The sequence below is a fragment of the Plectrocnemia conspersa genome, unplaced genomic scaffold (assembly GCF_051122295.1).
Source record: "Plectrocnemia conspersa isolate PC_06_02 unplaced genomic scaffold, ASM5112229v1 ptg000004l, whole genome shotgun sequence".
NCBI lineage: Eukaryota > Metazoa > Arthropoda > Insecta > Trichoptera > Polycentropodidae > Plectrocnemia > Plectrocnemia conspersa.
The window spans coordinates 9,954,205-9,981,786 of NW_028277168.1; the positions used below are offsets into that span (position 1 = coordinate 9,954,205).

General features: G+C 32.3%; 6 protein-coding genes across 9 annotated transcripts in view; 3 read left to right on the forward strand and 3 right to left on the reverse strand.

Annotated features, from left to right (window-relative positions):
- Nucleotides 1-4,200, forward strand: part of LOC148235850 (uncharacterized) — a 330,699-nt gene extending 326,499 nt beyond the window's left edge. Inside the window, exon 12 of the mRNA XM_088184836.1 lies at nucleotides 669-4,200. Within this exon, the coding sequence (XP_088040962.1) occupies nucleotides 669-1,403 (735 nt within the window). The 3' untranslated portion in view covers nucleotides 1,404-4,200. The remainder of the gene's footprint in view (nucleotides 1-668) is intronic.
- Nucleotides 4,201-6,079: 1,879 nt separating this feature from the next.
- Nucleotides 6,080-7,382, reverse strand: LOC148235852 (beta-1,3-galactosyltransferase 5). The gene is made up of 3 exons (XM_088184205.1): nucleotides 7,159-7,382; nucleotides 6,945-7,092; nucleotides 6,080-6,879 (listed from the first exon to the last, which is right to left on the reverse strand). Exons 1-3 carry the CDS (start codon nucleotides 7,337-7,339, stop codon nucleotides 6,126-6,128), a joined length of 1,083 nt encoding a protein of 360 aa, XP_088040331.1. The 5' UTR covers nucleotides 7,340-7,382; the 3' UTR covers nucleotides 6,080-6,125.
- Nucleotides 7,383-10,778: 3,396 nt separating this feature from the next.
- SMC1 (structural maintenance of chromosomes 1) lies at nucleotides 10,779-19,479 on the forward strand. Its single transcript, XM_088183793.1, has 20 exons — nucleotides 10,779-10,962; nucleotides 11,039-11,159; nucleotides 11,224-11,323; nucleotides 11,511-11,659; nucleotides 11,725-11,893; nucleotides 11,953-12,165; nucleotides 12,236-12,487; nucleotides 12,567-12,781; nucleotides 12,850-13,063; nucleotides 13,134-13,643; nucleotides 13,706-13,837; nucleotides 16,917-16,982; nucleotides 17,049-17,182; nucleotides 17,240-17,361; nucleotides 17,430-17,611; nucleotides 17,674-17,796; nucleotides 17,873-18,145; nucleotides 18,516-18,695; nucleotides 18,754-19,110; nucleotides 19,182-19,479. The coding sequence occupies exons 1-20, from the start codon at nucleotides 10,851-10,853 to the stop codon at nucleotides 19,239-19,241; spliced, it is 3,684 nt and encodes a 1,227-aa protein (XP_088039919.1). The 5' UTR covers nucleotides 10,779-10,850; the 3' UTR covers nucleotides 19,242-19,479.
- A 140-nt stretch (nucleotides 19,480-19,619) lies between these two features.
- Nucleotides 19,620-21,106, reverse strand: LOC148235854 (uncharacterized). 2 transcript variants are annotated; one of them, XM_088184417.1, is made up of 5 exons: nucleotides 20,973-21,106; nucleotides 20,864-20,905; nucleotides 20,706-20,805; nucleotides 20,519-20,646; nucleotides 19,620-20,459 (listed from the first exon to the last, which is right to left on the reverse strand). In XM_088184417.1, the coding sequence occupies exons 1-5, from the start codon at nucleotides 21,024-21,026 to the stop codon at nucleotides 20,358-20,360; spliced, it is 426 nt and encodes a 141-aa protein (XP_088040543.1). In that variant the 5' UTR covers nucleotides 21,027-21,106; the 3' UTR covers nucleotides 19,620-20,357. The 2 variants fall into 2 exon arrangements, with proteins under 2 accessions (XP_088040543.1, XP_088040542.1); XM_088184416.1 differs by having other exon boundaries at nucleotides 20,264-20,459; nucleotides 20,864-21,046.
- Nucleotides 21,107-23,688: 2,582 nt separating this feature from the next.
- LOC148235855 (uncharacterized) lies at nucleotides 23,689-24,458 on the forward strand. Of its 2 annotated transcripts, none has more exons than XM_088184189.1 (2): nucleotides 23,689-23,754; nucleotides 23,825-24,458. In XM_088184189.1, the coding sequence occupies exon 2, from the start codon at nucleotides 23,851-23,853 to the stop codon at nucleotides 24,379-24,381; it is 531 nt and encodes a 176-aa protein (XP_088040315.1). In that variant the 5' UTR covers nucleotides 23,689-23,754; nucleotides 23,825-23,850; the 3' UTR covers nucleotides 24,382-24,458. The 2 variants fall into 2 exon arrangements, with proteins under 2 accessions (XP_088040315.1, XP_088040316.1); XM_088184190.1 differs by having other exon boundaries at nucleotides 23,701-23,750.
- A 3-nt stretch (nucleotides 24,459-24,461) lies between these two features.
- Nucleotides 24,462-26,757, reverse strand: LOC148235856 (uncharacterized). Of its 2 annotated transcripts, none has more exons than XM_088184187.1 (7): nucleotides 26,636-26,757; nucleotides 26,293-26,563; nucleotides 26,138-26,225; nucleotides 25,884-26,067; nucleotides 25,706-25,818; nucleotides 25,419-25,643; nucleotides 24,462-24,877 (listed from the first exon to the last, which is right to left on the reverse strand). In XM_088184187.1, exons 2-7 carry the CDS (start codon nucleotides 26,547-26,549, stop codon nucleotides 24,803-24,805), a joined length of 942 nt encoding a protein of 313 aa, XP_088040313.1. In that variant the 5' UTR covers nucleotides 26,550-26,563; nucleotides 26,636-26,757; the 3' UTR covers nucleotides 24,462-24,802. The 2 variants fall into 2 exon arrangements, with proteins under 2 accessions (XP_088040313.1, XP_088040314.1); XM_088184188.1 differs by having other exon boundaries at nucleotides 26,293-26,573.
- Between the last annotated feature and the right edge of the window lie 825 nt (nucleotides 26,758-27,582).

Here is a 27,582-nt window from a genome sequence, read left to right on the forward strand (position 1 = left end):
AATAACCAATGTATAACTCTGAAAATTCCTATTATATATACATATATTTTTATTAGCTAACACTTCTTCAGTAAAGCAAAATTCACACATGTAAACATAGCTTAATAGCAAAAAAAATCTATAATATTTTATTTTAACAATATATTATTCAATGTAACTTATTTTTCATTGTATATACATAAATGTTTTTGCGAGGTAATAAAGAAAGCACATTATATTTACACGTTAAAAGTTATATAAAAAAAGTGCGTGCTACGGTGTGAGCTGGGGTATTTTCACTGCGAAGCAGCGGATCTTACTTAAGTTGCTACCATCAATGCTTCATGATTAACGCAAAACGTTATCTTTTCTCTTTAATTAAAAAATATCTTTTAGTTATTATCTGCGGCGACTCATTTTATGAGCTATCGTTAAGTTATTATCATTAGTAACGATATTAAAAATGATGGCTTAGCCGAGAAAGAAAGCTATATTCAAAGCAAACAAATCAGTGATTCGTGTGTGTGTGTGTGTGTGTATACAAATTAAATATGAAACTATTAGGATAGTTAAAGATACTTATAATGATGCAATCATTCAAGATTTCCTTTATTGAACACCCCTTGTAGATTGGCTTTTTGTAGCTTAGAATGAAATAAAAGTTTTTTATTGATTACCTTTAATTTTAGGAGGAGTTCCGCAGACTATACACTCAATTGGAACATCTGAAAGAAAAGAATATGAGATTTGGTAACAGGCACTTGACGGCTAAGATCAGCGCTATGCAGGAGGCCGCAGTTCGCCAAGACTCCATGGGCAACACTCTAGTGGAAGATGGCGATTCTTCCGACAAGAAGAAAGGAAAAGGCTTCAGCGTGTTTTCGGCCATGGCTGACAAGTTAGTCTGTTCGGCCATAACACCGGCTGAAGAGTCCAGCAGCAGTGGCCGAGAGTACGCCTTAGAGTCTTGCGAGTCTTCCTCCCAAGTGGCTCCCACAAAATCCAAGCGTTTGAACGTCACCTTCAGTCCAATGAAAACCTGCGACTGCGACACCGAGCCAAACGCCGAGAACGGCGACGCCGCCCCCAAGCAAGAAGACTGTGTTAACAATACAAAAAGTCCCAAGTCCAAACTGAAAAACCTGAAACCCACGTCAGAGGCAAACGGTTGTGATAAGTGCGCGGTGAACAGAGTGGACTCTATGGACGCTGCTAACGACGCTAGTTCGAAATCGTGTGACAAATCGAGTGAACAAAGTGATCCCGAATCGGGCAAGTGCCAGGCGACGGTAGATAACACCAGCCCCAATAACACTTCCGGTAAATCGGGCAAAACCCCCATCAAGTCGGGTCACGCCAGGACACACGCCATCGTTATTAACCTAGACGATAAGAGCCGCTTCACAGAGGAGGTCACCGTGTAATTGCAATATGTGAACCCTCACAATATGATGATTTATCCACAACGGCCCGGTCCTAAGCGTTCCTTTATTTCACCATATTAGGGGGCGCACACTTTTATTTCTGCCTTTTTGTCTAGGGTGATCATAACTCTAAGGGATAACGACACGACTCAAATGTATGTGTGTGAATAATGTTTATAACTTATTTCCGACTCTCACACGTATTTCCAAAAATATTATATATAATATATATATTTTTATTTAATATCCAATATATTATTAAATTGATTATATTATTATTTAAGGATTGAAAATGACTTACTTAGAGACACCACTACTGATTCAAATACAAATATATATGTGAGCTATCTTACATAAATTGAACCAGCTCTTTATATCTATCGCCGAAAACATTGTTCTGTAAGACGAGTACATTTATTAAATTATTAAACAGTGACATATTACATACTTTGCAGGATGTACATATATACAATTATTTTACTTGAGATTTTTAAAAATCAAAATGTCGAACTGCTTATATCAATATAAAAATATATCAAATAAAATTGATATATTATTGAATTAATTTTGTTACATAACCTTTTTTGTGGAGGGCGCATTATTGATTTTTTTGCTACATTTATTGTAATGATTTTACATTAAAAACATAACAAAATGAATTATAATTTCTTGAAGAAAATCGGTTTGTGATTTACACTGTCATTACAACGAAAACCTTCCAAGAGAGAGAATAAAAAATATAATTTCATTAAAAAGAGAAAATAACATAAGGACACGATAAAAAACGCGAGCATATGGTCACCCTATTCTTGGCACGTACAAGGCGAAACCTCAATTTTTCAAATGTTTTTATTGAAAGCGTAATAATGACCAACGTGGACTTTGTACAATTTGTAACCCTTTGCAGCTTCGGTGCTTCGTTTTACATTTTATTATTTCCTATTGACCTAGTATGTATGTACCTATTATATATTCGATGATGAATGAAATCAAAATCTTAAATAGTTTTTATTTTAATGTTTACCTTAATCTTTTGATAGGTTTGGAACCGTCTGTGATAGCTCATCTTGGGGTCTCTAACTTGCATGCTCCAGAAATGCTAGTCTTTATTTTTAATTACTTGATATGAGTTCTATGGTGGTTGAAATTCAGAACTATGCGTGTAAGAGGCGAGAGCCTGTGGTATGGAAGTATTGTATGCTCAGTGACATGAAACAAATTTTAGACATAGTTTCTCTGTATGCTACCTCAGTCATTGTATATTGTCATGATTTTAGTGGAACATTTCTCCTGTTACATGTGCCATTGCTGCTTCGTAAACTATTTTAGCTGCCGATATCGCGAGATATTCATAAAAGTCCTATGAATAAAATTGGTAGCAAGAACTGTGATTATTGTTTTTAACAATCGATGTAGTCTCTTGATCATTCCATTTGACTGCAAAGAGGTCAGACTCGAATTGTCGTACTTAGTTCTACTTCTTAACAATCCACTGAGAGTAGACTACTTGAGCCATAATTGTATCAGCTCTTTGCCCATTAATACTATTGATTCTGGCTGTCTTGTGAAACGATGAATATGTATACCCTTTTGACTGTAAAACGGTCAAATTAGGTCGATGCGTGACTTATTTGTGTTGACATATGACTTTTGATTTTATGGTTACCATGCCATACAAGGTTTTCCGACGTTTGCACGTCTTTGCCATACACAATGTTGTGTAGTATGTCAAATATTCTTCGCCAGAAAATTTCTGGTACATATTGATGACAGCTTCCCGTTCACTAGTGGCTATTGCTACTTTTCTTTATACACAGTATTTATAGCTCTTTGAATCGTAACTCATTTGGCTCTCTGAGCATCTCTTTCAAATCCTGTCCTCCTATATGCCTCTGCAAGCTCTTTGAAGATATCTATAAAAAGTTGGCCCTTAATATCACAATTGATTGAACAAAAAAATTACAAAAATACATAATTTTTCTACGTAGTCTTCAAGACGATCAATAAGTTCTCCAAAGCTTAGAAAGTGCGTGGATAACTCTAAATGCGTGGATAAACTTAAGGTTTAAATGTACTGCTACTACTACATTTTCTTTTACCCACTTTACATATTTAAATCTCTTTCTTTACGACGCCTCTTTACAATGCAAAGATTTAAAAATTACTATGGTGAAATCTGGCGAGTACTGTGAATGTTCAAGATACTTAAAAGCATATATCATGGATCGTTGCAACAGGCAATAAGGGTAGAGCATTGTCTTCGTGGTTTTGAATCGTTTGCAAGTCAAAGTTCCTGGGGATATATGCATATATTATGCATATACCTTTGAACATGTAGTGCTCCAAAAATACCACTCGTTTTTATTTAAATTTCATCTCTAATAATAACAATCGTTCCTAGCAAACACATCAATACACATTTTTACAATTCTGAAATCAGTCGGTTTGTTGCGAACCTTGAACGACGATGCGATGTGCTATTAAATTATATGACTTAAATTCAGATCTATTTCACTTACTGTTACTCAGTGATTTCCCTTCAAGTTACTGTAATTGATTCAAATGGACTAACATGGTTAAAAAGAATATGTTCAAGCATGTTTGATCTATAGAATTGTATATACATATCAATAAAACACACGTTTCTGGAATTTCTAGTACACTATCTGGAGTGACAGACATGCGTCACCATTCTGAACTTCAATTCGTCTATAAATTTCAAATTGCAATTTCACTATTCAAAAAAAAAAGTAATATAGCACAACTTTATTTTGATGAATGTTGCTAGTGTGGCAGATATTTTAAGCTACTGCGTGCATTTGTGTCGCATGTCTGACTTATGCAGTTTCTGTTAGTCACTCTTCAAACTATGATATATTCGTACTTTTAATGTTTTTATTTGATTCAAACATGTATTTTAATTTTATTATTTCATACTTATTTTTTTGATGTATTCAAATATTTTATTATTTTTTATAATAAAAGTTATATTTATTAGTGAATTTACTAGTCAGTTTGAGTTACAACTTTGGACTTATTAATGTATGTCAATTTTAAGTGTATTACTACTATTTACTTATTTAAAAATATCATAATTTTATGTATTATTTTTAAAATATGCGCTCCCTAATATCGGTTATTTAACTACTATGTGTACTAATTAATGATCATTATCAGTTTAACTGCAGATGAAACTTTGTTAAATAATGTATTAAAATTTGTCATACATACATATGTACATTATGTAAATATGTACGTATATTTGATAATTTAATTATTGTTAAATAAGCATTATAAATAATATTAACAAGCCAATAGTAATCATAATGGTTTATAATAACCAAAAAATCTGTGATTCTTAGTTTATTAAATGAAGACCCCAAGGCAAGAACATTTACTGATATATTTGAAAATAGACTTGTTATAAAATATAAATTAAATGCACTTTTCTATGAGAAAAATATATGATTTACCACCTTCCTACCATAAATGTACATTGACATATAGTTGTGTAGGTATGCGTGTTTTTTTAATCGAAATTTAAAAAAATCGATTTGCATCACATATAGTAAAAGACATGAATTTATTTACATTAAATATTATATGAAAATATCATGTAATAAAATAGCTAATAAACGTATTATTAGCTAATTCTAATGAATATTTTCAATGCATAAAAATGTATAAATGCCTTTATTTACTATTGAAAAGAAGATATTATAGAATAACTCAGATCTGGTTTCGAAATTAATTACAATTTTCTTGTCAATAAAATGTAAATAACCATATGTTGTATAAAAGATAAAGATATAGCAAAACTACTTTAATTATCTAGCATAATACTTTGTATTTTTGCTATATTATAAGGTGACCAGATTTTGAAAATATCAAAGGACATTCAAAATAAAAAGGCCATCTCGGAAATTTTTATTCGAGGAGGATAAATTGCTGCAGGAGTTAAAAAAGCCATCACGGAAATTTTTGTTCGAGGAAGACAAAGAAGGATAAATTGCTACGGGAGCTAAAAAAAACAAAGAGGTATGTTCGGAAATTTTTGTTCAAGAAGGGCAAAAGAGGACAATCCTTCTCAAAGGAGGACGTCTGGTTACCTTGTGTATTATAAATAACAGATGATTCAGGTAAATTTGCAATATTTAAATCTTTCTAAACTACGCTTATATCGATAAATATATTCTTGTCTTGGGGTCTTGAAATTATAAATTTGTTATATTGTATTTATAATTTATAATTTGTTGATGTTTGTAACATATTTTATGTTGAATATTGTCAAGTGATTGTTATGGTGTACCAAAGGTATTTATCTATTTATTAGGAAAAGCAAATAAATTTCATATAATATGCATATCAATAGAAAGAATGCAACTATTCATATTAATACATCACATTTTCAAGTATCTCAAGTAGTTCTTAAAAAATATATTTAACCTCTTTTTAATTTTATCTACATATATAACCAAACATATAATCAGTCAATAGGACATAAAAATCTATAAAAACTGTTTACCTAATAAATTGCAATAATTATAAAATGTAATGTATCAATATAATAAAAAATATAACTTATGTTTTTTCTCCTTAACGACATGAGATAATGTGATAATGTGCGATGAATACATACTCATTTTAATGTTGATCGTGTAAAAAAATAAAACGTATGAAAAAAAATGTTTTTTATTTAATCTTATAATATATGTTAATATATTACAGTCTTATAACATTTACAACTGGATTGCCACTATGCAGCGGTTTATTGTTTTTCATACTAACACAAGTCTCATTTAAAGGTTTGTCGATCGGTCGATTGACACAATTATGGCAGTTTCTAATAGCATCGTTGAATTTCACAATCATATTATCATCATTACCGTTCGGTCCCGCTAAATAATCGCATTTAATATTTTTATCAATCATATCTTTCATACAGCAATCCAAAAGTTCAAAATATTCAAGCAAAATATTATCATATCTAAAGTCTCTGACTCTAATGTTACATTTAGTTGCTAATGTACCAGTTATATGAACATCGTCAATCCAAAAATATGGTAGATTATAAGCTTCATGAATGAGAATCTTTGCCACTTCCGGAGTAGTTACATAGATCCAACCGGATAAAAATGGTGAATAATAAGATTTTGAATATTCTTTCTTTGAGACGTACCACTTGTTTGCTTTGATTCTAATCGGTTTCATACCTCTCATAACATAGCCCATCAAAAATTTGGACCTATCATGAATAACTACACTATTCAAATAATCAAAAAATTTTGGAATATCAATAACAATATCGTCGTCTAACTTTATTATAACTTTTACATTAGAACATTCGATCGAAGACCATTTCAAACCCATTATGTGTTTAATTGTTAAATTTCTATAATGTTCTATAAAATTACCCTGTAATATATCACCGAAACGTCCTTGCTCGTGTACAATGGATAGTTGTGTTATTAAAGATCTAAAAATATATAATAAAAATAAAAAATAATAATAAATCAATTATTAAATTGTTGAAATTCTTACTTATCTGATGGCGGAAGCTTGGCTAGCAGAAACACTCGTTTAATTCCCAATTCGTTTAATAAGTCTGCCGGAAATGCTCTTCTATGTGCACTTCTCAATTCTATGTGTCCAGCGTACGACGTTATTATAATAAGTGTTCTCTGAGTAGCTATATACATAAATAAATATCATATATTATAGACTGAATATAGATAATATTATTTGGCATACTTACGTCCACATGATGAACTATTCAATACATAATCCACATCATAAATTGTTTTAGAAAAGTTTGGCACGTAGTATCTGTGTTCGTGTGTTATTTTAACGTCGAAGAATATATAAGTCACGAAATAAAATACAATTATCAATAAGAAACATAATGCTAAGATATATTTTATTCTTCTCAGCTCCATCGGTGATCATTTCGCTCCAAATTAGGTAAAACAACTTGTTTACCAACATAGAGTTGCCATATAAAAAAATATTTTGACAGTTGGGTGCATAAAAGCAATAATGAATTTTCTTAATACTTTAGTAAAAGAATCTTTAAAAATTAAATTTTAATTGAACAATAAATTTTTAAAATCATAATTTATCCATTTAAAAAATCTAGGGTTGTTAGCAAAAGTCGTCTATTCGAGCATATGAAACGAAAAAATTGTCAGCTTCGTAACATTTTGCTGACAATAAGCTTTGTGATTACAATCAATCGTTTGTGTGATCAAGAAAAATTTCGTAATCGTATAAATACGATATTAAATGTATTTTTTCAGTGACAGATTAAGCATTTTTGATGGCTCCGACGCAAATTAATTATAATCTTCCTACTCATATATAAATGTTTCAAATATATATTTTTAAGAATACTGAATAAACTAATTTATATAATTATATAATCATTATATAAACATAATGTGTACATACTTATAAACACATTATGTTCATATATAGTTAAATAAACCATAATAAAATTTAATGTTACCGCAGCTCGCAAAGCATCCCGACTTAAAATTCATCAGAACGCAGGTTATATTTAACAATAAGCTACTGTGCTCAAACGATTGTAAGTGTAGACAAATTATTTTTAGTAATTTAAAAATTGCGCTAGTAGTTTGTTTCTGAAAAATACCATCTGGCAATATACTGCTGCTAAATTATCAACCATTTCCATCGCGTCCTTTTATACAATCGATTGAAGCAAATAACCTTTGTTATTTTCGAATAGTGGAAGAAACGAGTTTCGTGTAATGATTAAACACTTAATTTGAAAAGCAAAACACCGAAAGAAATCAAAGCCGAGTTAGATGAAGTTCATGGCACTTCTGTATCAGCGTTTAAAACTGTTTACAATTGGGTAAATGAGTTTAACTTGGTCTTACGTTCACAAGTGAATCGTTCGTAACGTCCACTTAAGATAACGACGTTAGAAATGATCGACAAAATTAACGATATACTCTTGAGTAATGGCTCAGTGGTTTCAATTTTTCACGAAAAATTGTGTATGAAATAGATATGGTTCATAGTGCCGAATAAACGCAATCGTGTTGTCGATTCAATGCTTGGTTTGGCACTTTTTCATCGCTATCCTGACTGTTTTTGTGTCAATATATAACCGTTGATTAAACATTAATCCATTACTACACTCGAGCAAGAAAAGAACAGTCGAAACAGTGGGTTTCTGGAAACGATCTGGCGCCAAAGAAGGCGAAAACGATGAAATCGGCCGGCAAGGTAATGGGCACGGTTTTGTTTTTGTACGCGGAATCATCTACATTACCCACATGGAAAAAAAGACACGATAAATTGAAATTATTATGCTTTGCTATTGAGCCACTTAAGTAAAAAAATCAGGAAAAAACACCCATATTTGCCCAAGAATAAAGCGCTCTTCCATAAAACAATGGACGGATACAGCTTCGAATTGCTGCCACGTCCACCGTATTCCGATATGACCCCCAGCGATTTTTTCCTATTTCCAAACACTTAGAAATGGCCTGCCGGGAAAAGATTCACGTCGAACGAGGAGGTCATCGTCGAAACAGAAGCCTGTTATGAGAGCCTTCCGGAATATTATTTTTCTGGATGGCTTGAAAAAGTTGGAAAAACACTGGGCGAAGTGTATCGAGCTTAAAGGAGACTATATTGAAAAAAAATTAGCTAAAAATAATTCTATATCTTAAGTGCAATTTATTTTTTACTTTTGATGGTATTTTTAATAATATTTACAGGCTGACCCCATTCAAGATTTCTATGTTGCTATCAATAATCACGCGTATTCAAAGAGGTAAATGCTTGCAACAACACATTTATAAAAAAAAGATCGCATAACCACCGCTCAACGCGCTAAAATTGTTCAATTGTTTTATAGAAACAGTGAAAAATGTTGAACTGCAAGCATTGGAGCATCGTCAAGACACCCGTTCAGCTGAGAATATTGCTTCTGTAAGTGAAAGTGTGGCCTAAGACACCCGGAATCGGCTTTCGCCCTTGGTCTATTTTGCACCTGGACTTCCACCTACATCCGTACAAAATTCAGATAACACAATAACTGAAGCCCACATATCATGAACAGCGAACAATTTACTCAGATTATGTGTTAGAGCAGCAGGAAGTTAATGCTGATTATTTTAAATCTTCTCTGGTGAGGCGCAGTTCCGCCTCTTTGGGTATGTTAATAAATAAAATTGCCGCATATGGGACATAAAAATCATCATTAACGAGAGAGCAATACACGCATAAAAAGGGACTGTTTGGTGCGCATTGTGGTCAGGCAGCGTCATTGCAACTTATTTTTTTGAAAATGATGAAGATCGGACAATCGTGAGTGCAATTAACGCATGATAAGTGATTTTGGCATGAAATCTAATATATATGAAAGGCGCGTGGTTCCAACAAGAAGGCGAAACTTGTTACACGTCGAGTGCAACGTTGAATGTTTTTCCGTGAAAAATTCGAAGGTCGCATTATTTCACTTTTTGGTGATATCAACTGGCCGCCTAAATAGTGCGATTTAATGCTGTTGGGTTTTTTGTAGAGTTACGCCAAGAGTCTTGTCTACGGTGGCAAACCCGAACTATGGTGCACCTAAAAACCAACGTTCACCAAGTTATAGCCGAGATACCGCTTGAAAACTCATCGACTGCTAGAAAAGGTTCAAAGGTGTCCATTTAATTGAAATTATTTTTTATAAAATATGAAATACGTCAAATGTTCGATTAATAAAAAATATACGAAGATATCTTTAAATTTGTGGGTTTTTTTGTAAAATGCTAGGAAGCTAAAGGCAAAGACACGCCATCATGTCGTAGCGTGATGTAACGCATATGAAACCGATACTATTCTGACCCGTCACGCCATGACATGATGGTGTGTCTTTGTCTTAAAGTTAGATCATTTTGTTTTTAAATATATTATAATATATAAAAATGATGTTTTGTATGTGCTCGTGTTAAATTGCTAATGTGCGTATTTTTAAATATACGAGTAAGAAAGTTATAAAAAAGTATTGTTGCTATTTTTATTTGTTTTAAATTTTTCGTTTTATTTTTAAAATAATTTCAATTATTCTTGATGCATAAAAGTGTCATATATACCTAGCTTGGTATATATTGTGTCAATCATAGAAACTATATAAAACGAATGTTACAAATAGAAATTTTAAAACAAACATATTTGTTGAATACTATTTTAACTATCAAAATTTTAAAAAATGACGTAGATAAATTTATTAACATATAATAACTACTAGCTATCATTTTATGTGTATGATTTTTTAATTTAAAACATCTCTGGGATAATATGAAACACGTAAATAGTGAGATGCTCGTTACATCGGAGCACCACCAAAGCGGCAGCACATTCTGGCCGTGTGCCGCGGCCGGAGCGTCATAACAAACTCTGCGCCGGGCTTCCAAAACTTTCATCATGCCGGCCTTCCTGCAGTATATAGAAGTGGAAAACTTTAAATCTTACCGAGGCAAACACCTAATCGGCCCCCTCAAGTCATTCACGGCCGTAATCGGACCCAATGGCTCCGGTAATAAACTGACTTTTCCCTCGCTTTTTGACACTTCAATACCTTAATAGAAAGTAATATGTACACCTTCCAACAGGAAAATCCAACTTCATGGACGCCGTCAGTTTTGTCATGGGTGAGAAGACATCCAGTTTACGTGTAAAAAGACTGGCAGATCTCATTCATGGAGCCTCTATAAATAGGCCATTATCCCGCAGGTCTGTTACTCTACACATGTATTTTTTGCACATTATTATTACTAATAAAATAAATGTTATACAGCGCTTCAGTCACTGCGATCTTTTTGCTTGACGATAAACGAGAAAAGCGCTTCCAAAGAGTCGTGCAAGGACAATCTTCCGAACACAAGATCGACGGATCGGTATGTTGATCATATTATTATTCATCTCATTGTGTTGTTCAGATATGCTTTCAATTAAGTCTTTGAAAGCATTTAAGCGCACACATATATCATATCGTTTAACGTTTCTCATGACAATAAAGCGATTAAACGCACATTTCATATAACAACATTATCTATAATAATTTTATATGAAATGATATTACAGTTTGTATCCAGTCAAAGTTATTTAAGCGAACTGGAAAAATTGGGCATCAACGTGAAAGCTAAAAACTTTTTAGTGTTCCAAGGTGCTGTCGAAAGCATCGCAATGAAGAATCCTAAAGAGCGTACGTTGCTCTTTGAAGAAATCAGCGGGTACTTATTTCGATTGTAACCCACTTTAACGCTCCAATTATAAAATTGTATTTTATTTTATTTAGTTCTGGAGCTTTAAAAGAAGAGTATGAACGATGCCGCCTAGAAGTAACGAGGGCCGACGAAGAAACTCAATTCTCTTATCAACAAAAGAAAGGCATTGCGGCCGAACGCAAAGAGGCTAAACTGGAAAAGGAAGAAGCTGAAAAATACGCACAATTGAAACAAGAACTTGTTAGTATTTAATATTTATATGTCATTGTTCAATTAAGTAATTTCTCATATTTTTTTAGGCTGAAAAACAAGTTGAACTTCAACTCTTCAAATTGTACCATAATGAAATGAACATTAAACGGATAGAAGAAGATCTACATTATAAACAGCAAGAAATTTCTAAAGTCGAGAAGAAGAAGAGTAAAGCCGAAGATGTTCTTAAAGATAAGAAAAAAGAAGTGGGCACTCTTCAGAGAGAGATGGCCAAAATTGAGCAAGATTTTCGCGAAGTGGTTAGTATTTTGATTGATTATCTTGATTTAGCATATTTTATAAAATATCTGTTGGTTTCGCTATCGCTAGGAAGTCGAAATTACAAAAAAAAGACCGACGTTTATAAAGGCCAAAGAGAGAGTTTCGCACAATCAGAAAAAATTGGAAAGCGCTCAAAAGACACTAGAGCAGGCGCGAAAGGCTAACACTGCTCATCAAGCCGATATACACAAGCTAGAAGAAGAACTTCGAGTAGTCGAAAATACAAAGAAAGAATGGGAAACTCAAATCGCCGATCAAAGTCAAAGTCGCGGCCGAGATGTGCATTTAGAAGAAGCACAAGTGACTATTCTCAATTTTATTTAATGTAAATATGCAATATTTATTTATATATCAAAATACTTTTTTATACAAAATTCAGGTTAGAGAATATGAACAACTGAAGAAAGAAGCCTCCATGCAATCGGCTAGATATTTGCAAGAATTAGATTCGGTCAATCGAGAGCAAAAATCAGATCAAGATCGTGTCGATAACGAAATTCGTAAAAAGAGCGAATTTGAGAATAAACATCGGCAAAAGGGACACGAAAAGGCTGAAGCTGTTAAAAGAATTGAAAAATTGACTGAACATATCAAGTATGATTGTTACGTGAATTTATATAATCTACTAAACATGCCATCATTTTTATATATTTATTTTATAGGACTTCCGAGATAGCGTTAGAAGATCAGCATCGTATCAGGGCCGAGTTGCAAGCTGACGTCGGAGCGGGTAGAGGCCGCGCCGCTGAACTGCAGGCAGAGCTGGAAGAAGTAGGCGAACAACTCGGTGACGCTCGTGTAGACAAACACGAAGACGCTAGACGTAGGAAAAAGCAAGAAATTGTCGAAAGCTTCAAAAGAGAAATACCAGGAGTCGTACGTTTGATTTTTTTTGCTTTGTACATTTGATCTTATTTCAGTTTTCTTATAATGTAAAATATTTTAGTACGATCGAATGATCAATATGTGTCAACCTACACACAAACGATATAACGTTTCCATTACTAAAGTGCTCGGAAAATACATGGAAGCTATTGTGGTTGACACTGAAAAAACTGCAAGGAAATGTATTCAAATCTTGAAGGAACGGATGCTTGAACCTGAGACGTTTTTACCGTTGGACTACATTCAAGCAAAGCCATTAAAGGAAAGGCTCAGAGATATTAAAGAACCAAAAAACGTTAAATTGCTTTTTGATGTTCTTCGTTTCGAACCTCCAGCGATCCATAGAGCAGTTTTGTTTGTTACGAACAATGCTCTGGTCTGCGAAACTCCCGAAGATGCTTCTCGTGTTGCTTACGATTTAGACCGGAGCAAAAATAGCCGGTATGATGCTCTGGCTTTAGATGGTACATTTTATCAAAAATCAGGAATCATATCTGGAGGCAGTCTCGATCTTGCTAGAAAAGCGAAACGTTGGGATGAAAAACAAATGTCACAGTTAAAGGCTAAAAAGGTTTGTTTTTAAATTATACAATAAATAAAAACTCAGATTAATCACTTTGTTTCTTCAATCAGGAAAAACTTACAGAAGAATTAAAAGAATCTTTGAAGAAGAGTCGAAGAGAATCTGAATTAACAACTGTCGATTCTCAAATTAAAGGTCTCGAAACGAGATTGAAGTACTCGAAGACGGATCGCGACACTACAGTGTGTATTAATCTTAAGTTTTAGTTTTAGGGTACCCAAAAGTTTCTCTAAATATTTTCTAATCTCCTGTTAGAAATTTCTTAACACATTGAATATCGTGTGCACAATATTTTTTGTTTATATGAGTAAAAATATTTCACTATCATTTTATCATAATCTGTATCGTTTTTTATATATGTATATTTGGTGATTTAACATTTACTAATTTTACCATCGTTAATATAAAAAACAATCATTACAAAACTGTATTTTATGTTAAAACGTTAACTAATTAAAAAGTTTGGATGGTTTAAAAAAATAAGTTTAGATTCTAATTTTCGCAACTAAACCCTGCCACACGGCTGCATTTTTAGGAATAATGCCCGGTATTCAATGTGTTAAAGAATATTCTTTACTTCTTGCAAATTATATCAATAATCTGCACATCTGTTCTTGCTTTTGGGCCCCCTCTTATATATATATATATATATCAGTGGCGTACGGTGGGTGTTAATATTGGGTGTGCTATAAAAAATAGAAAAAACGTACATTTTTTCATTTTTATTAGCCGAGGTTTTGGCATGCCTAAACTGCCTTACAGCTTTTCCCCATATATAAATAAATAAATAAACATCAAACCTAATCTAAAATATTATTATATAAAAATATCAAATTTCCAATAAACATAAAATTATAATTATTTATATATAAAATCTAATCGTCTTTCTTTAATAATATTTTTTTCTATCACGCTGTCATAAAAAGTGCTCTTCTTTTTAATGTCCATAAGGATCCCTTTTTCTATTGAAATCAAGCTAAGGCCACATAGCCTTTCTGGGCCTTGGGTACTTCGATAACAATTATTAATTCGTTTCAGAGCAGAAAATGAACGTTCTGCTGAAGCAGTACTGCTTGGAAGAGTTAATATTAGTTTGCCTAATTTATCTATTTCCTGAAAACCTGACTCAAGATTATTTGTGTTCATAAATTGTACAAGCTCATGAACAGATTTCTCTGCAAATTCAGGCAAATGATAAAGAACAGCAAGCTCATTTTTTAAACTTATATAATTAAATAATGTTCCATAGAATTGTTGCAGTTTGATAAGTAATTCATTTGAAAATTTTCCTTTATATTGCTCATATTTTTCTTTCTCCAGAAGGTGAAAATATTCCAATTTGGACATTGAAGAAAAACGGTATTCAATTTGCTTACATATATTAGCAACTATTGTATTAAATAGTTGGCTAAACGCGTGCTTTTCTTCAACAAGCAAATCATTACTCAGTCTTGGATAATTTTCTTCCGTTACATAAGAATCCCATAATGTTTCATAATTATTTTCCTGTTCATGTCTGAGTTGTTGCAAAATTTTGGTAACTTTCTTACAGAAATATAATATGTCAAAAGATTTGGATTGTAAAATGTTGTATAACACATCAGTTTTTCCAAAAAGGTTTGAAAATATGTGGAGAAGTTTTCTTGTTTCAAAATCTTCCAAAAAGCTAAGAAAACCTCGTGCTTTTATTACAGTGTCGGGGTCCCATAGTTCACAATTTTTCACGACGTCTCGAAAAAAGTCCGTAAATTCATTTCTGTATTTTTGCACTGTGTTACTTAACCGTGATGTGTAATTCCATCTTGTAGGTGTAACAGAAGGAAGTCTTCTACCTACAAACTCTTGTAAAGCATTTATTCGTTTGGAAGATTTCGAAAAGAATGCAGACAATCCATTTAAAGTTTGAAAGAATGATTTGCACACTTTTATATTGGAAAGACCTTGTTGTAATGTTAAATTCAACATATGAGCATAGCAGTGTGTAAAAATGGCCAATGGATAAACTTCGAGTACTTTGGCTTGCAAACCATTAATATGCCCACTCATTACACTCGCCCCATCATAAGTCTGTCCAACTAATTTTTCTTGAATTTGAAATTCTTCAATTATATTTACAACGTGGCAAAATAAGCCATCGGCTGTTTTATCAGAGCTAACGTCTGTAAAGCCAATAAACCGCTCGTAAACTTTACCTTCATAAACAAAACGCAAAACTGTTGAGAGTTCGTCAAGAATAATAGCGACAAAATTTGCTGAATTTACTTCTTCCTTAATATGATCTTTAATAACATCACCAATCGCTTCAATTATGTCATTCTGTATGGATGGGGAAATACCATGAAACACCGTTGCAGTATTTAAATGAGTATCCAAAACAGAATCGTATTCTCGAAGTGCATTTAAAAATTCAAGGTAATTTCCTTTGTTTAGTGAATTACGCTTCTTTCTTTGGAAAACAATAAACATGGCCAACAGAACAATCCAGATCGAAGTTCGCAGCCTGTTAACCACTCAGTTCGTTCATATGACGAAAATGAAAAATGTCTTGTATATTCACATTTATTGTCTTTATGCTTCATAAATAAATTGAGAAGAGGTGGACGTGGTTTGCCAATTTTGATGATCTTCAATTTAATTTCATAACTTATTTTTGAAAATGGATTATTCAAAATATCTTCAACAGTATTCTTCATCATTATTGGGGTAAATAAAAAAATATAATCTAGAATAAAAAATTAAGTATTGATCATATGTAAATAAGATAATAAACTATTTTACGCCAAAATATAAAAAATGAGTGACCTGTTATTGTGATATAATGTAATAAAAAAGCAGCGACGGACGCAAGAGTTTTTGAAGTACGTGCACCAAATTCGAGACCAATTTTACTACTGAGCGCTGCCAGCCGACAGATCGACTTCAGCCGTTAAATCTCGGAACAATTTACTTTAGTCGGCCGCCGCACTCAAGGTCGGCGCGCCACATGAGTAATACATAGCGTGTCGGTCGCGCGGAAACTTTTAGAGCGACTGACAAATACCAATGCATACTATACACTGCATATTAAAATTTTATAATTTTGCATACTACTGTATGCAAAATGATGTCGCTTTATGCCCTAAATTTTCTAAATTTATATTTTAGATGGTTTTGTGGGTGTGCGCCGCACACCTAGCACACCCTGAATATACGCCCCTGTATATATATATATATATATATATGTATGTGCGTATAATGTTATTTAAATTATGTGTTTTACAGTTGAAGCAAATTGCTGATTTAGAAGCAGAATTAACAAATTTATTATCTAAAATCGAAGCTTTCGGAGTGAGTCAAATATTTCTCATTTTATATACACATATATTTCAAATTTAATCACAAATTTATTTTCAGCCGAGTATTTCTGAAATTGAATATACAATGGAAAATCGCAATGAAAACATTGAATCAATCAAAGAGAGGATGAATACTGTCGAAGATGTCGTGTTTAAACAATTCTGTCGTGATATTGGCGTCGATAACATACGGTACATATTTTTTTTAATAATACTACTTAATATATATTAATAAACATACGTTTTTAGACAATATGAAGAGCGTGAGTTGAGAACTCAACAAGAGAGAGCAAAGAGAAAGATGGAGTTTGATTCTCAAATCGATCGCATATCTAGCAATTTAGAGTTTGAGAAATCAAGAGACACTCAAAGTAGATATTGCCGCTTATTTGGATTTTCTTTGCTTTTTATTTTAATAATACGATTCTGAATGCTTCAGAAAATGTGTTGCGATGGGAACGCACTGTCCAAGACGGCGACGATGAATTGGAGGCTTCACGTCAAGCTGAAATCAAACAACGCAGTGATATCGATCGTGAAATGCAGCGTGCCGAAACACTCAAAGCTGAACGTCAAGTGAAACGTCATCAAGTCGAACAGATGGAAGACGAGATGGGAAAAGTAAGTATAACATATATTTTTGCAATATTTATCTTAATTTTTAATTAATTTAATATGGATAGGCACGACGCGAAGTTGGTAATATCGCTAAAGATATAATGGCGGCTCAAAAGCAAATTGGCAGTATGGAGTCAAAGATAGAGAGCAAGAAAAACGATCGGCATAATATTCTCAAACAATGCAAGGTAATTTTCTGTCTTAATTAAAATTGCTCCATGGGACGTGTGAATATTATAATGATACAATGAATACATATTTCAGATGGAAGATGTTGTGATTCCGATGAAACACGGCAACATGGCGGATATTTTTACGGCTGAAGGCTCCAGCACTGAAAACGAATCTTCATCGACAGCGAATTCCACGGCTTTGATCGATAAAGAAGCTAAAATTCGCATCGACTATAGCTCACTTCAAGAAGATCACAGAGAATTAGACGAATTGGATAGTATCAAAAAGACAGCCGATAAACTCAGCAGATCCATAAACAATTTGCAACATACTGTGGACAAGATTCAAGCGCCCAATATGAGGGTGAATTAATATAATAATTATAATAATAAGTAGCTTTCCTACCCGGCTTCACATGCGTTTCATTCATCACTTGAACCTAAATGGAGTATTTTATTGGATTATTTTCATCTGCTTCACTCGTGACATTGCAACGTAAAATTGATCATGAGAGAAGCATACATCTCCTAAGTTAATTCTTATAAAATTGAACAATTGTCTTTGAAACTTATTAATTTTTGTCTGTTAAAATACCTACATAAAGTTATTCAAAAATAAGTTGCTTTGACTTAAAAATATCCAGTAGAATATTCACTAAAAATTTTATAACAGTAGTTTTATAAAAAATATATCTATTTAATTATTCTTATATTAAATTATTAATATCTTACAGGCGATGCAAAAACTAAATGAAGTACGTGAAAAAGTCAGCGTCACAAACAAAGCCTTTGAATCAGCTCGTAAAAAAGCACACAAAGCAAAAGTTGCATTTGAACGTATCAAGAAAGAGCGACACGATAAGTTCATGCAATGCTTCGATCATGTCGTCAACGAAATTGATAATATTTATAAGGTAATTGTCTATTCTTCTATCTATGCGTTCTAACTATTAATTTATAAATTTATGTTAGGCTCTGGCTAAGAATCAGTCTGCTCAAGCATTCCTCGGACCCGAGAATCCTGAAGAACCTTATCTCGATGGTATAAATTATAACTGCGTCGCTCCAGGAAAACGCTTCCAGCCCATGTCGAATTTGTCAGGAGGAGAAAAAACTGTTGCAGCCCTCGCTTTGTTGTTCGCCATCCACAGTTACCATCCGGCTCCGTTCTTCTTACTCGATGAGATTGACGCTGCTTTGGACAACACTAATATCAGTAAAGTGGCCTATTACATCCGAGAGAAAAAGTTTAATCTTCAAACGATTGTCATATCTTTGAAGGAAGAGTTTTACGGTCATGCCGATGCCTTGATTGGAATATGTCCTGAGGTATTATTTATTTGAATATACATAAATATTATTAAACGGTTTTGATTATTAATTACACTTGAATATTTCAGCCTGCAGATTGTCTGGTCAGTGATGTTTTAACTGTTGACCTTGAACCTTTTCTACCTTAGGTTAATACATTAACTTATTTAAATTTAGTTTTTCTTTAGAAGATCGAAAAATTTTAGCTTTGATTATTGATGTTAAAACTAAAGATTTTTATTGCACTTCTTTTTCATGTATCTAACAATAGTTATAATTGATGAAATTAAAAATATATTTGTTATATTGCGTGTCTTATTCAAAAAAAATCTCAAGTGACTTGTTCTATGTTATTACGATTTTCTATAATAAATGTTTTATTAAATATATTATTTTCTTTAATTTTTAGATAAATTATATTAATTAGTGTAATTATTTTTCGTGATATTGTTGTTTGAAAAGTTAATACATCATATTATTTTAAAAACCTAAGGTTTTCTTTTAAATATAAATGTCATTGAATATTACATTTCTTAGAATTTATTATAAATGCTTGAAAATTACAAAAGTTAAATCTAACATATACCTTATTTTTGTCAAGGCAAACTGCTAATATTAAATCTAAAAAATGGTAACACTACAGGCCGATGACACGGTATAGCCATTTTCCGCCAACAGTTACCGTCCTGTGACATGTTTTCGTCAAGCATTATTAGTCTATGGCACAACCCATTTATCATTTATTTTTTACTAGAATTCAAGGATATTCGTCTTTATTACTAAACAGATTATTTAAAAGTTTTTTTTAATCATTTTTAACCTTTTCACAGCGGACGGCTTCTATAGAAATCGCCAGTACTCATTGGGCATATAAAAGTGCCATAAACCTGAGCCTAATAATATCGTTATTTAGTATAATTTAAGGCTGTAAATCACTTGAATTTATTAAACCATAATATTTTTTAAAAATATGGCATGAATAGGTGCCCCGCCCCCTACATATTAACAAACTTCGAATTGGCGCGCAAAAATATCAGTCCTTAGTAAAGATTACCCACTGAACCATACAGCCTGTATAGTGTTAAGCTATAAAAGGTAATATAAATGTAAATGCCCAGGGAAGCCCATTTTTTGATACTTACATGTTTAAAAACTTATTTTTTTCATATTTTATTTGTTTAATAGATAGAATTAATATAAAAAAATAGTATTTCGAGGAGTTTCGCAATATAACTGATTGGTCTAGGTTACAAAAAAGCATCAAATCAAGTGTTACTATGGATCTCTTTATTTATCTTGCTCTCTATATCCTCAATTGCCAAATTACTGTCCGATATCATCAATGTCTTTTGTCGCGACTTTGATCCCTAAAATAATTCATATTATAAAGATTTTTAATCAGAATTTCAAAATAATAACAAATTACCTTTTCTAAAGAAACGTTAGATTTCTTCAAGCCTAGTACTTGCGAAATATATTTGAGGAGTTCAGCGTTAGCTTCGCCTTCCATTGGTGGCGCATTTATTTGTACACCAATGCCATCTTCGCTGACATCTAAATTTTATAAATTATTTATTATTATAAAGTATATGCATATTTATTTATATACGTACCAGTGATTGAGTTTAACTTTGCTCCTGGCTTAGCTAGAATTTTTATTAAGACATTACCGCTTTTATCTTTTGAAAATGGACTATTATTAACCACTTTTATCTGAAATCAGATTTCAAAAATAAAATAAGATTGTTTATTATAAAGTGTACTAATTTACCTCTTTCTTTTGCGCTTGATTATTTTTGGGTTTCGGCATTTTCTAAAACATAAAATTTACTTGTCAAGATTTTGTAGGCTTTTTGTTAAGTGTTTTACATTGAATATACTTTATAAAATCTAAAGCAAATATGAAATGAACAGGATTTGTTAAGTTTTATCATTTACAATCTAAATATTGTAAGATCAATAAATCTCAAGAAAGTACATAACTATTGCCGGTCGGCAAATGACAGCTAAATATGTTTTTAAATTATTTGGCCATAACGCGTTTTCTAATAATCATATAAGTTTATTTTCAAAATATAACCGCATAACTATAGAAAGTTTGAGTTTTATATATATATATATATATATTATTGGATTCTCGGGATTCATCGCATTTTAAACTTACTTTTCTATATTTCAACTGTGATGCTCCAGGCATGGTCATGAATTTTCCATAACTGCCGCTCCGGTCCTTGATCTTGTCATATATACACGTTCCTGCGGTGAGTCAGATTAATGATATTCATTAATTGTCCATTTGACGGGGGCGCGTAATTTGTGTCTGTGTTAATGTGATTGTAAAATTGTGTGGCAATTAGGTCGGTGACAATTATATGTGATTTTTTTGTTCGTTAAGACTACACAACAGGAAGTCAAAACTTTGATGTCATGCTACTGTCATCTTATTTGTTTATTGCGATATTTTTAGTGCTTCGTGTTTTGTACGAACAAACGGATTTTAAATGTTTTCTACAGTGGTTGTACTGCTAAAGGCAGTGTTGTAGTTTTCAATAAAACTGTGGTAAATCAGAGCAAAATTACCTAAAACAAATTGACAGAATTTTTGTGTTCATTTTCTCGATGTGCGATGGATCTATTAGATTGTCCAATGTATTTATTTTTGAAATTTACGATTGTAAAATAGGTCGGATATCGTGCTTGTTAGGGCCCCCTTTCCATACATCCGACACCTCTCGGAAGTATGGAAAACGTGCATGTCCTATATATTTTTTTTCTATTTTTTTTTATTTTCTTTTCTGATACCATTTGATTGAAGTACAACTTTCACGGCTTGGAGTTCAGTGTCAATATGTTCTTGGTCGCCCAAGTATCTAGCTTAATTAAATAGAGCGTTTGCTACTGATTTAAACTGTGCCGAGTGGTGGTGTGAATTCGCAGGTAGATATTTGTTAGTGTGCGTATTTTTCGTAATACTGTATGTATATCCTGGACTCCTAGAGCAACCGGGTGGCCAACTCACGGGCCGCAGGCTCGCCTTAAACATTTTTCCAGCACGCGAGATTCATCACACTTTTACAATATATATTTATTTTATAATGATCAATACACTATAAACAATTTTTCACTTCAAGAAAATGTCTATAGTGTATCTAAATCTAATATGGGTTTATAGTTTTTTAGGGGCTGTTGGTGGTGACGGGTGGCAATGAGACACAGATTGAGCCGCTGCAGTAGTTTATTTATTGACGGTTACAGTGTTTACATTACAAAATGGGATGGACGCGCGAGTAGAGAGAGAAAACCGTCACAACAATGCTACTTCAGCGCCGACTAGTTTTGGCCATAACAAATCTATATTGCCCCCCATAGTTTTATATGATGCTCGCGGAGCTATAATGCATTTCCAAAGTTGCCCGCAATACCATTTGGGCTGGCCACCCCTGTCCTAGAGTACCGTTTTTTTTATAATGAATGTGTCCAGAAAGAGCAATTAACAATTTTCTTCACATTCTATTGTAAATTTTATATTTGGATGTTGTGTATTGAAAAAATTAAGGAACACGTCCATATCGTTTCTTCTGTGAAGCCACACTACAAAGCCGTCATCGACATATTTTTTTCGACAGGTTTCTTATCCACAAAAAGATTAGCTATTACTGATGAAAGCGGCGAATCCATAGATGCTACTTCGACATGTTTATAGAAATCCCCTTTATAAATTAAACACGTTTATATTTGAGACAATGTTCTGGTAACCCCATAATATGTTTCGGCTGGTTATGTATTTCTGCAATGGGAATATTTGTGAAAAGTGAGGAAACATCAACTTTATCAGGAGATCTTGGTCGTTTACTTTTATTTTACGAATTTTATCTATAAATCAAATGAGTTTTTTTACATAAGAAGCCATTCATTCTGCTAGTGATTGAATACCCTTTGTTATATAATTTGCTAGTTCTTTAGTGGGTGCATTAACCGTGCTGACAACTGACCTTAATAGTAACCCTGCTTTATGTATTTTAGGGAGACCGTAAAAACGTGGGGTCATTAAAAAGTTAATTTTTGGTGCAAGTTGTTCTTTTAAAAGTTTTGTCATAGGTGATTTTTCGATCAGATTTTTTAAATCTTATTATCGCATTCGCATTGATTTAGCTCTGAAGTAGCCTTACCTTTATCGGCAGGGAGAATTAGCAGATCTTTATTGTTTTTAAGGATTTTTAATGCCTGTAACTCTTCCTTTGACAGATTTTGTTTCGGTGGCTTGGCGTTTCGTAGGATTTTGCATATGTCCCGATAGACTTCTTCCGCCGCCACCGGTTTTAGTCTTTCTATCGCTGCCTCTACGTTGCTGATATCTTTCATTGGAATATTTTGAAGAAAATGTTACACTTTTATTTTAATTTTTGCCACCCAAGGCGACCGTCCGTGAAGCCTGCCCTTAGTTCGTCGTTAAGATCTGGTTGATATTGAGTTTTTTTTTATAAAACTAAAAATATATACTTGGTTAAGTCTTTTCAAAATATTCTTAACGCCTCTTATTAGCTATCAATTATTTTAATTAAAATCAGAACATAGAATATTTTTCGTTGTGGCAACATTACCAATAACGTCTAACTTCTTAACCATTAAATGTTTGCGGTAAATTTTCGCTTTTAAAAGTATGTAAGTATATAATGTTTATGATAGTGTATTATCCATTTACTTTCACAAACAACCATATTTTATGTTTTAGAATGAAAATATCAAACATGTTAAAAAATGGCTGAGTATCAATACATTCACTATGCATTCAGATTGTACATACGCGATTTGTACGAAGTCGAAGAACAAACCGTTGACGCAACAACTTATTACAAATTCTTAAATATGCAAATGAAAAAGTTTCAAATTCACGGCGTCCTTACGAATATCTTCCAGGCGGATAAGAACATGATCAAAATTCAACTCTCGGACGCAACGGCTTCAATCAACGTGCACTATCAACTCGCAAGTATCGACTCCCTAATGCCGTACGCAGAAAAGCTTAACAGGCGCCTCAATTATATGGAAGAAAGCGGCAAAAATGTAATGATTTTGCGATGTTTAGCGAATAAGATAGAAGACAGGGCAAACTTAGAATTCAACGAAGGCGATTGCGTTTTAGCAATTGGAAAAATATCTTCAGATAATATGAACAATGAAAGAGTGTTCATAGCTTTTGAAATATACAAAACATCTTTGAATGCAGATTTGGTTTGGATGATGGAACTTAATAATTTGTATGAAAATCACTATCAAGTTATATCATAAGTTATGCGTGTTCATTTAATTAAGATATTAAAAACGATATTATTTTTATTATGAATAAAAGTTAATGAAATTAAGTATAATTCACAGACATTTTTATACATACATGTATGTACATATATATTTATACTAATTTACAACGATTTACATAAATTAAAAATATTTTTTTATCATCTTTGATCTATTATACAAGTAATTTTATATAAATATAATTTTTAAAATACACAAAGTAATTTTTCTAGCTGTTATATTAAATAAATACAATCTCTATAAAGATAATCTTGGAGAAAGATTTAAATCTATACTATAAGTAATACGGAAGGTATGATCAATGATACATGTCTATATTACATTCACAATCACAAATTGCTATCTAGAAGTATATCTATCATAGACTATAAATTGTTCTATTACTATAATATAATTAAAATTTTTGTTTATAATTCATGCCTTTTCCAAATGGTCTGCCATTTCTGTGCATTTGCTTCAAGTCATCTCCCTATAACATAAATATTATATTATATTCACATAACTTTTCAATTAAACTGTTAGAAATATAGGGAAAATTGGTTAATGTCCTATTAAACATTTATTTGATATAAAGATTTTTTTTTAAGTTTAGAAGTGTAGTAATCACCTAGCCCTTGCGTTGTGTGTTATTCAAATATGTAAAGTTTGGGGACCACTGCGTTAAGACTTATGAATCATTAAATGATGAACATGTTTTGCAACAGTCAAGGATTTACAAATGCACAATCAGTTTTACTTCATTGAGTATATATAGCCCGCACATTCCATACAATAATACTAATTTTACAACTCTCATATTGCATCGCTGTTATCTTATTTTTGTGTAAACTAAGGTTATTATTTCAAGAAAAAACGTTACATTGATGATACAATAATTGCAATGTAACATACAAAACTGAAACACAATATTCATCCTGGTTTCAATGAATGAATTCCAAAACGTTGCTAGGATTGCAATCATTTATAATTTCCAATTTTGTTAGTATTTGTTGCAGTCAAATCTTATTTACCCAAAATGGAGGTTCTCCGCCGAAGGGCATTCCACCAAATGGATAACCTCCTCCGAACCGACCGCCCATCCTTACACCTCCACGACCACCGCGCATGGGCATGCCACCACGTTGAGGTGGCGGGTATGGCATACGTATATTATTAATATTTCCTCCAGCGGGACGTTTTATACCCTTCTTTTCAGTGTTCTTCTCGTTATCCTTTTTTCTTTTTGATTGATGAATCTATACATAAAACACTTAAAATTATAATTCACATATTAACTATTATTAAAATAAATAATAACCTTTTCTTGTCCCGGAGATTTATCAACGAGTATCTTAATATTGTTAATCAACAATTTACTATTAAGAGATAACGCCTTTTTCATTCCTTCTTCGTCTTCAAACTCCACAAACGCTAAAATAAACAAATACTATAGTTACTATTCTATCGTTTAAAATAAATATGATTAAAACACTCACCAACTCGTTTGGACGGTAATCTAGTTATTAATTTTATCCCACCGCAGGGAGTGAACAACTTGGTCATACAATCATTGCTCATTTGTATTGGCAAATTTTCAAACCTCACTGCATATTGCCCAGTACGCAGAATGTGGATTGAAATGGGATTTCCACCTAGGATTTTCCCATTTTCAGCCATCGCCTTAAAGCAAAATAAATAAATAAATAAAACGTTAGCAATGCATACGCATTTTATATAGTAAATGTATTACACTTTCTGACGATTGCACTTTCTTAAAGAGTACATATGCTGAAAATGTCACATCGTTTTGGGGACTGTCTATAATCACAGCAGCTCGTCTGTAAGAAAGTTTGAAATTATCGTTTCATATACAAAAATATTCATCACAAACGAATAAAATCTCACTTGATGCATTTGATAGAGCCATACTTGATGAAAATATTATTTAAATCTACAATGTAACTGAATAATAGGCTCAGTGGTAGATTTTCAACATAAATGGTACTCCCAGAAGGGAAGTTCGGATTCGGCTTGAAAGTCGAATTATCATCGTTCCCATTCTCAACTGTGGTCATGGAAGAAGTAGCCGCTGTGTTTACGGTATCTGCGTTGGTAGATTCGGTTTTAATATTGTCAACTTCGAGAGAAGCGTTCGTCGCCATATTTGCTATGAAAACTAAGTACTTCTTTAATTTATAGTGTAAATATAAAACAAGGTTAACGTGTCAGACAATATTTTCGATATTACTTGTTTACTGCTTGTGAACTATCAGCGTTTTACGTTAAAAAGATCAACCGGCTTTACACGGACCCCAAGACGCCAAAGATAGCAATTCAATGCAATGTTTTGGTTTTAACACGCAAATGTGCGACCTTATTAATTAAAATAAAAACTATAATATATATTTGATTAATAAAATTGAGAATTTTTGCTAATTTAATATTGTCTTACATTATTATTATTTTCAATAAAAAATTCTAAATAAAATATCTAATCTTACATTCTGTATATATAGCTTGTGACAAGTAATAATACATCAATTTATTTTCTGCGTCTTTTTTGTATGTTTTGTGAGATGTTCTCTTGAAATGCTCTCTCTTGGTCAATACACAAAGTATCAAAAATATCCTTGGGTTGTAGTGAAACAAAATCTGGTTGAAACAACACGAAATTATTTTTGCATGTAAACCCGTTCTGTCGTCTACTATTTTCTATAAATGTATTTCTTACAAATTTCTACGAAAATCATTACTCTTTGAAAGCTACCAGAAGTATTTGTTGCTTCGGTTCTCTTTAGTCTTGCTTCGAGAATGGTCGAAAGATTATTAAGAAATAATTATAAAATTATAGTACAACTCATTTACATTTGTAGTGTATGTTTAATTTTTTTGATATACACAGTATGTACTTATTTTAGAATTCAATAATAAGTCAGTTTAAGTGTAAGCCGTACTTTATTTTCCTCAAAGTTAATAAATTTCATTTAATAGTCTGTTGTAGAAAAAATGCAATTTTAGAAATAAAAGGGTGGCGGAGAAAATGATCATTTAAATTAAAAAAATCAGTCTAACGAACAATGATAAGATTTATTTATAAGTAGTTAGTGGAAAATAAATTGTTTTTCATTAAAAAAACATGTCTTAATGATTTGTCGTCAGAATTGAAACTTTGAAAATTTGATCGCATAAATGTAA

What these genes read in the sequence shown, in the direction of transcription:
- LOC148235852 (XM_088184205.1), bottom strand. Translation starts at nt 7,339, where the DNA reads ATGGAGCTGAGAAGAATAAAATATATCTTAGCATTATGTTTCTTATTG. An exon ending in GAATAGTTCATCATGTGGAC is followed by an intron (nt 7,093 to 7,158) that starts GTAAGTATGCCA and finishes TTATGTATATAG; the next exon opens with CTACTCAGAGAACACTTATT. An exon ending in AAGCTTCCGCCATCAGATAA is followed by an intron (nt 6,880 to 6,944) that starts GTAAGAATTTCA and finishes ATATATTTTTAG; the next exon opens with ATCTTTAATAACACAACTAT.
- SMC1 (XM_088183793.1), top strand. Translation starts at nt 10,851, where the DNA reads ATGCCGGCCTTCCTGCAGTATATAGAAGTGGAAAACTTTAAATCTTAC. An exon ending in AATAGGCCATTATCCCGCAG is followed by an intron (nt 11,160 to 11,223) that starts GTCTGTTACTCT and finishes AATGTTATACAG; the next exon opens with CGCTTCAGTCACTGCGATCT. An exon ending in CTCTTTGAAGAAATCAGCGG is followed by an intron (nt 11,660 to 11,724) that starts GTACTTATTTCG and finishes TATTTTATTTAG; the next exon opens with TTCTGGAGCTTTAAAAGAAG.
- LOC148235854 (XM_088184417.1), bottom strand. Translation starts at nt 21,026, where the DNA reads ATGATAAAACTTAACAAATCCTGTTCATTTCATATTTGCTTTAGATTT. An exon ending in TTTGCTTTAGATTTTATAAA is followed by an intron (nt 20,906 to 20,972) that starts GTATATTCAATG and finishes TTTATGTTTTAG; the next exon opens with AAAATGCCGAAACCCAAAAA. An exon ending in AAAGTTAAACTCAATCACTG is followed by an intron (nt 20,647 to 20,705) that starts GTACGTATATAA and finishes TATAAAATTTAG; the next exon opens with ATGTCAGCGAAGATGGCATT.
- LOC148235855 (XM_088184189.1), top strand. Translation starts at nt 23,851, where the DNA reads ATGGCTGAGTATCAATACATTCACTATGCATTCAGATTGTACATACGC.
- LOC148235856 (XM_088184187.1), bottom strand. Translation starts at nt 26,549, where the DNA reads ATGGCGACGAACGCTTCTCTCGAAGTTGACAATATTAAAACCGAATCT. An exon ending in AAGTGCAATCGTCAGAAAGT is followed by an intron (nt 26,068 to 26,137) that starts GTAATACATTTA and finishes TTTTGCTTTAAG; the next exon opens with GCGATGGCTGAAAATGGGAA. An exon ending in ATTACCGTCCAAACGAGTTG is followed by an intron (nt 25,819 to 25,883) that starts GTGAGTGTTTTA and finishes TGTTTATTTTAG; the next exon opens with CGTTTGTGGAGTTTGAAGAC.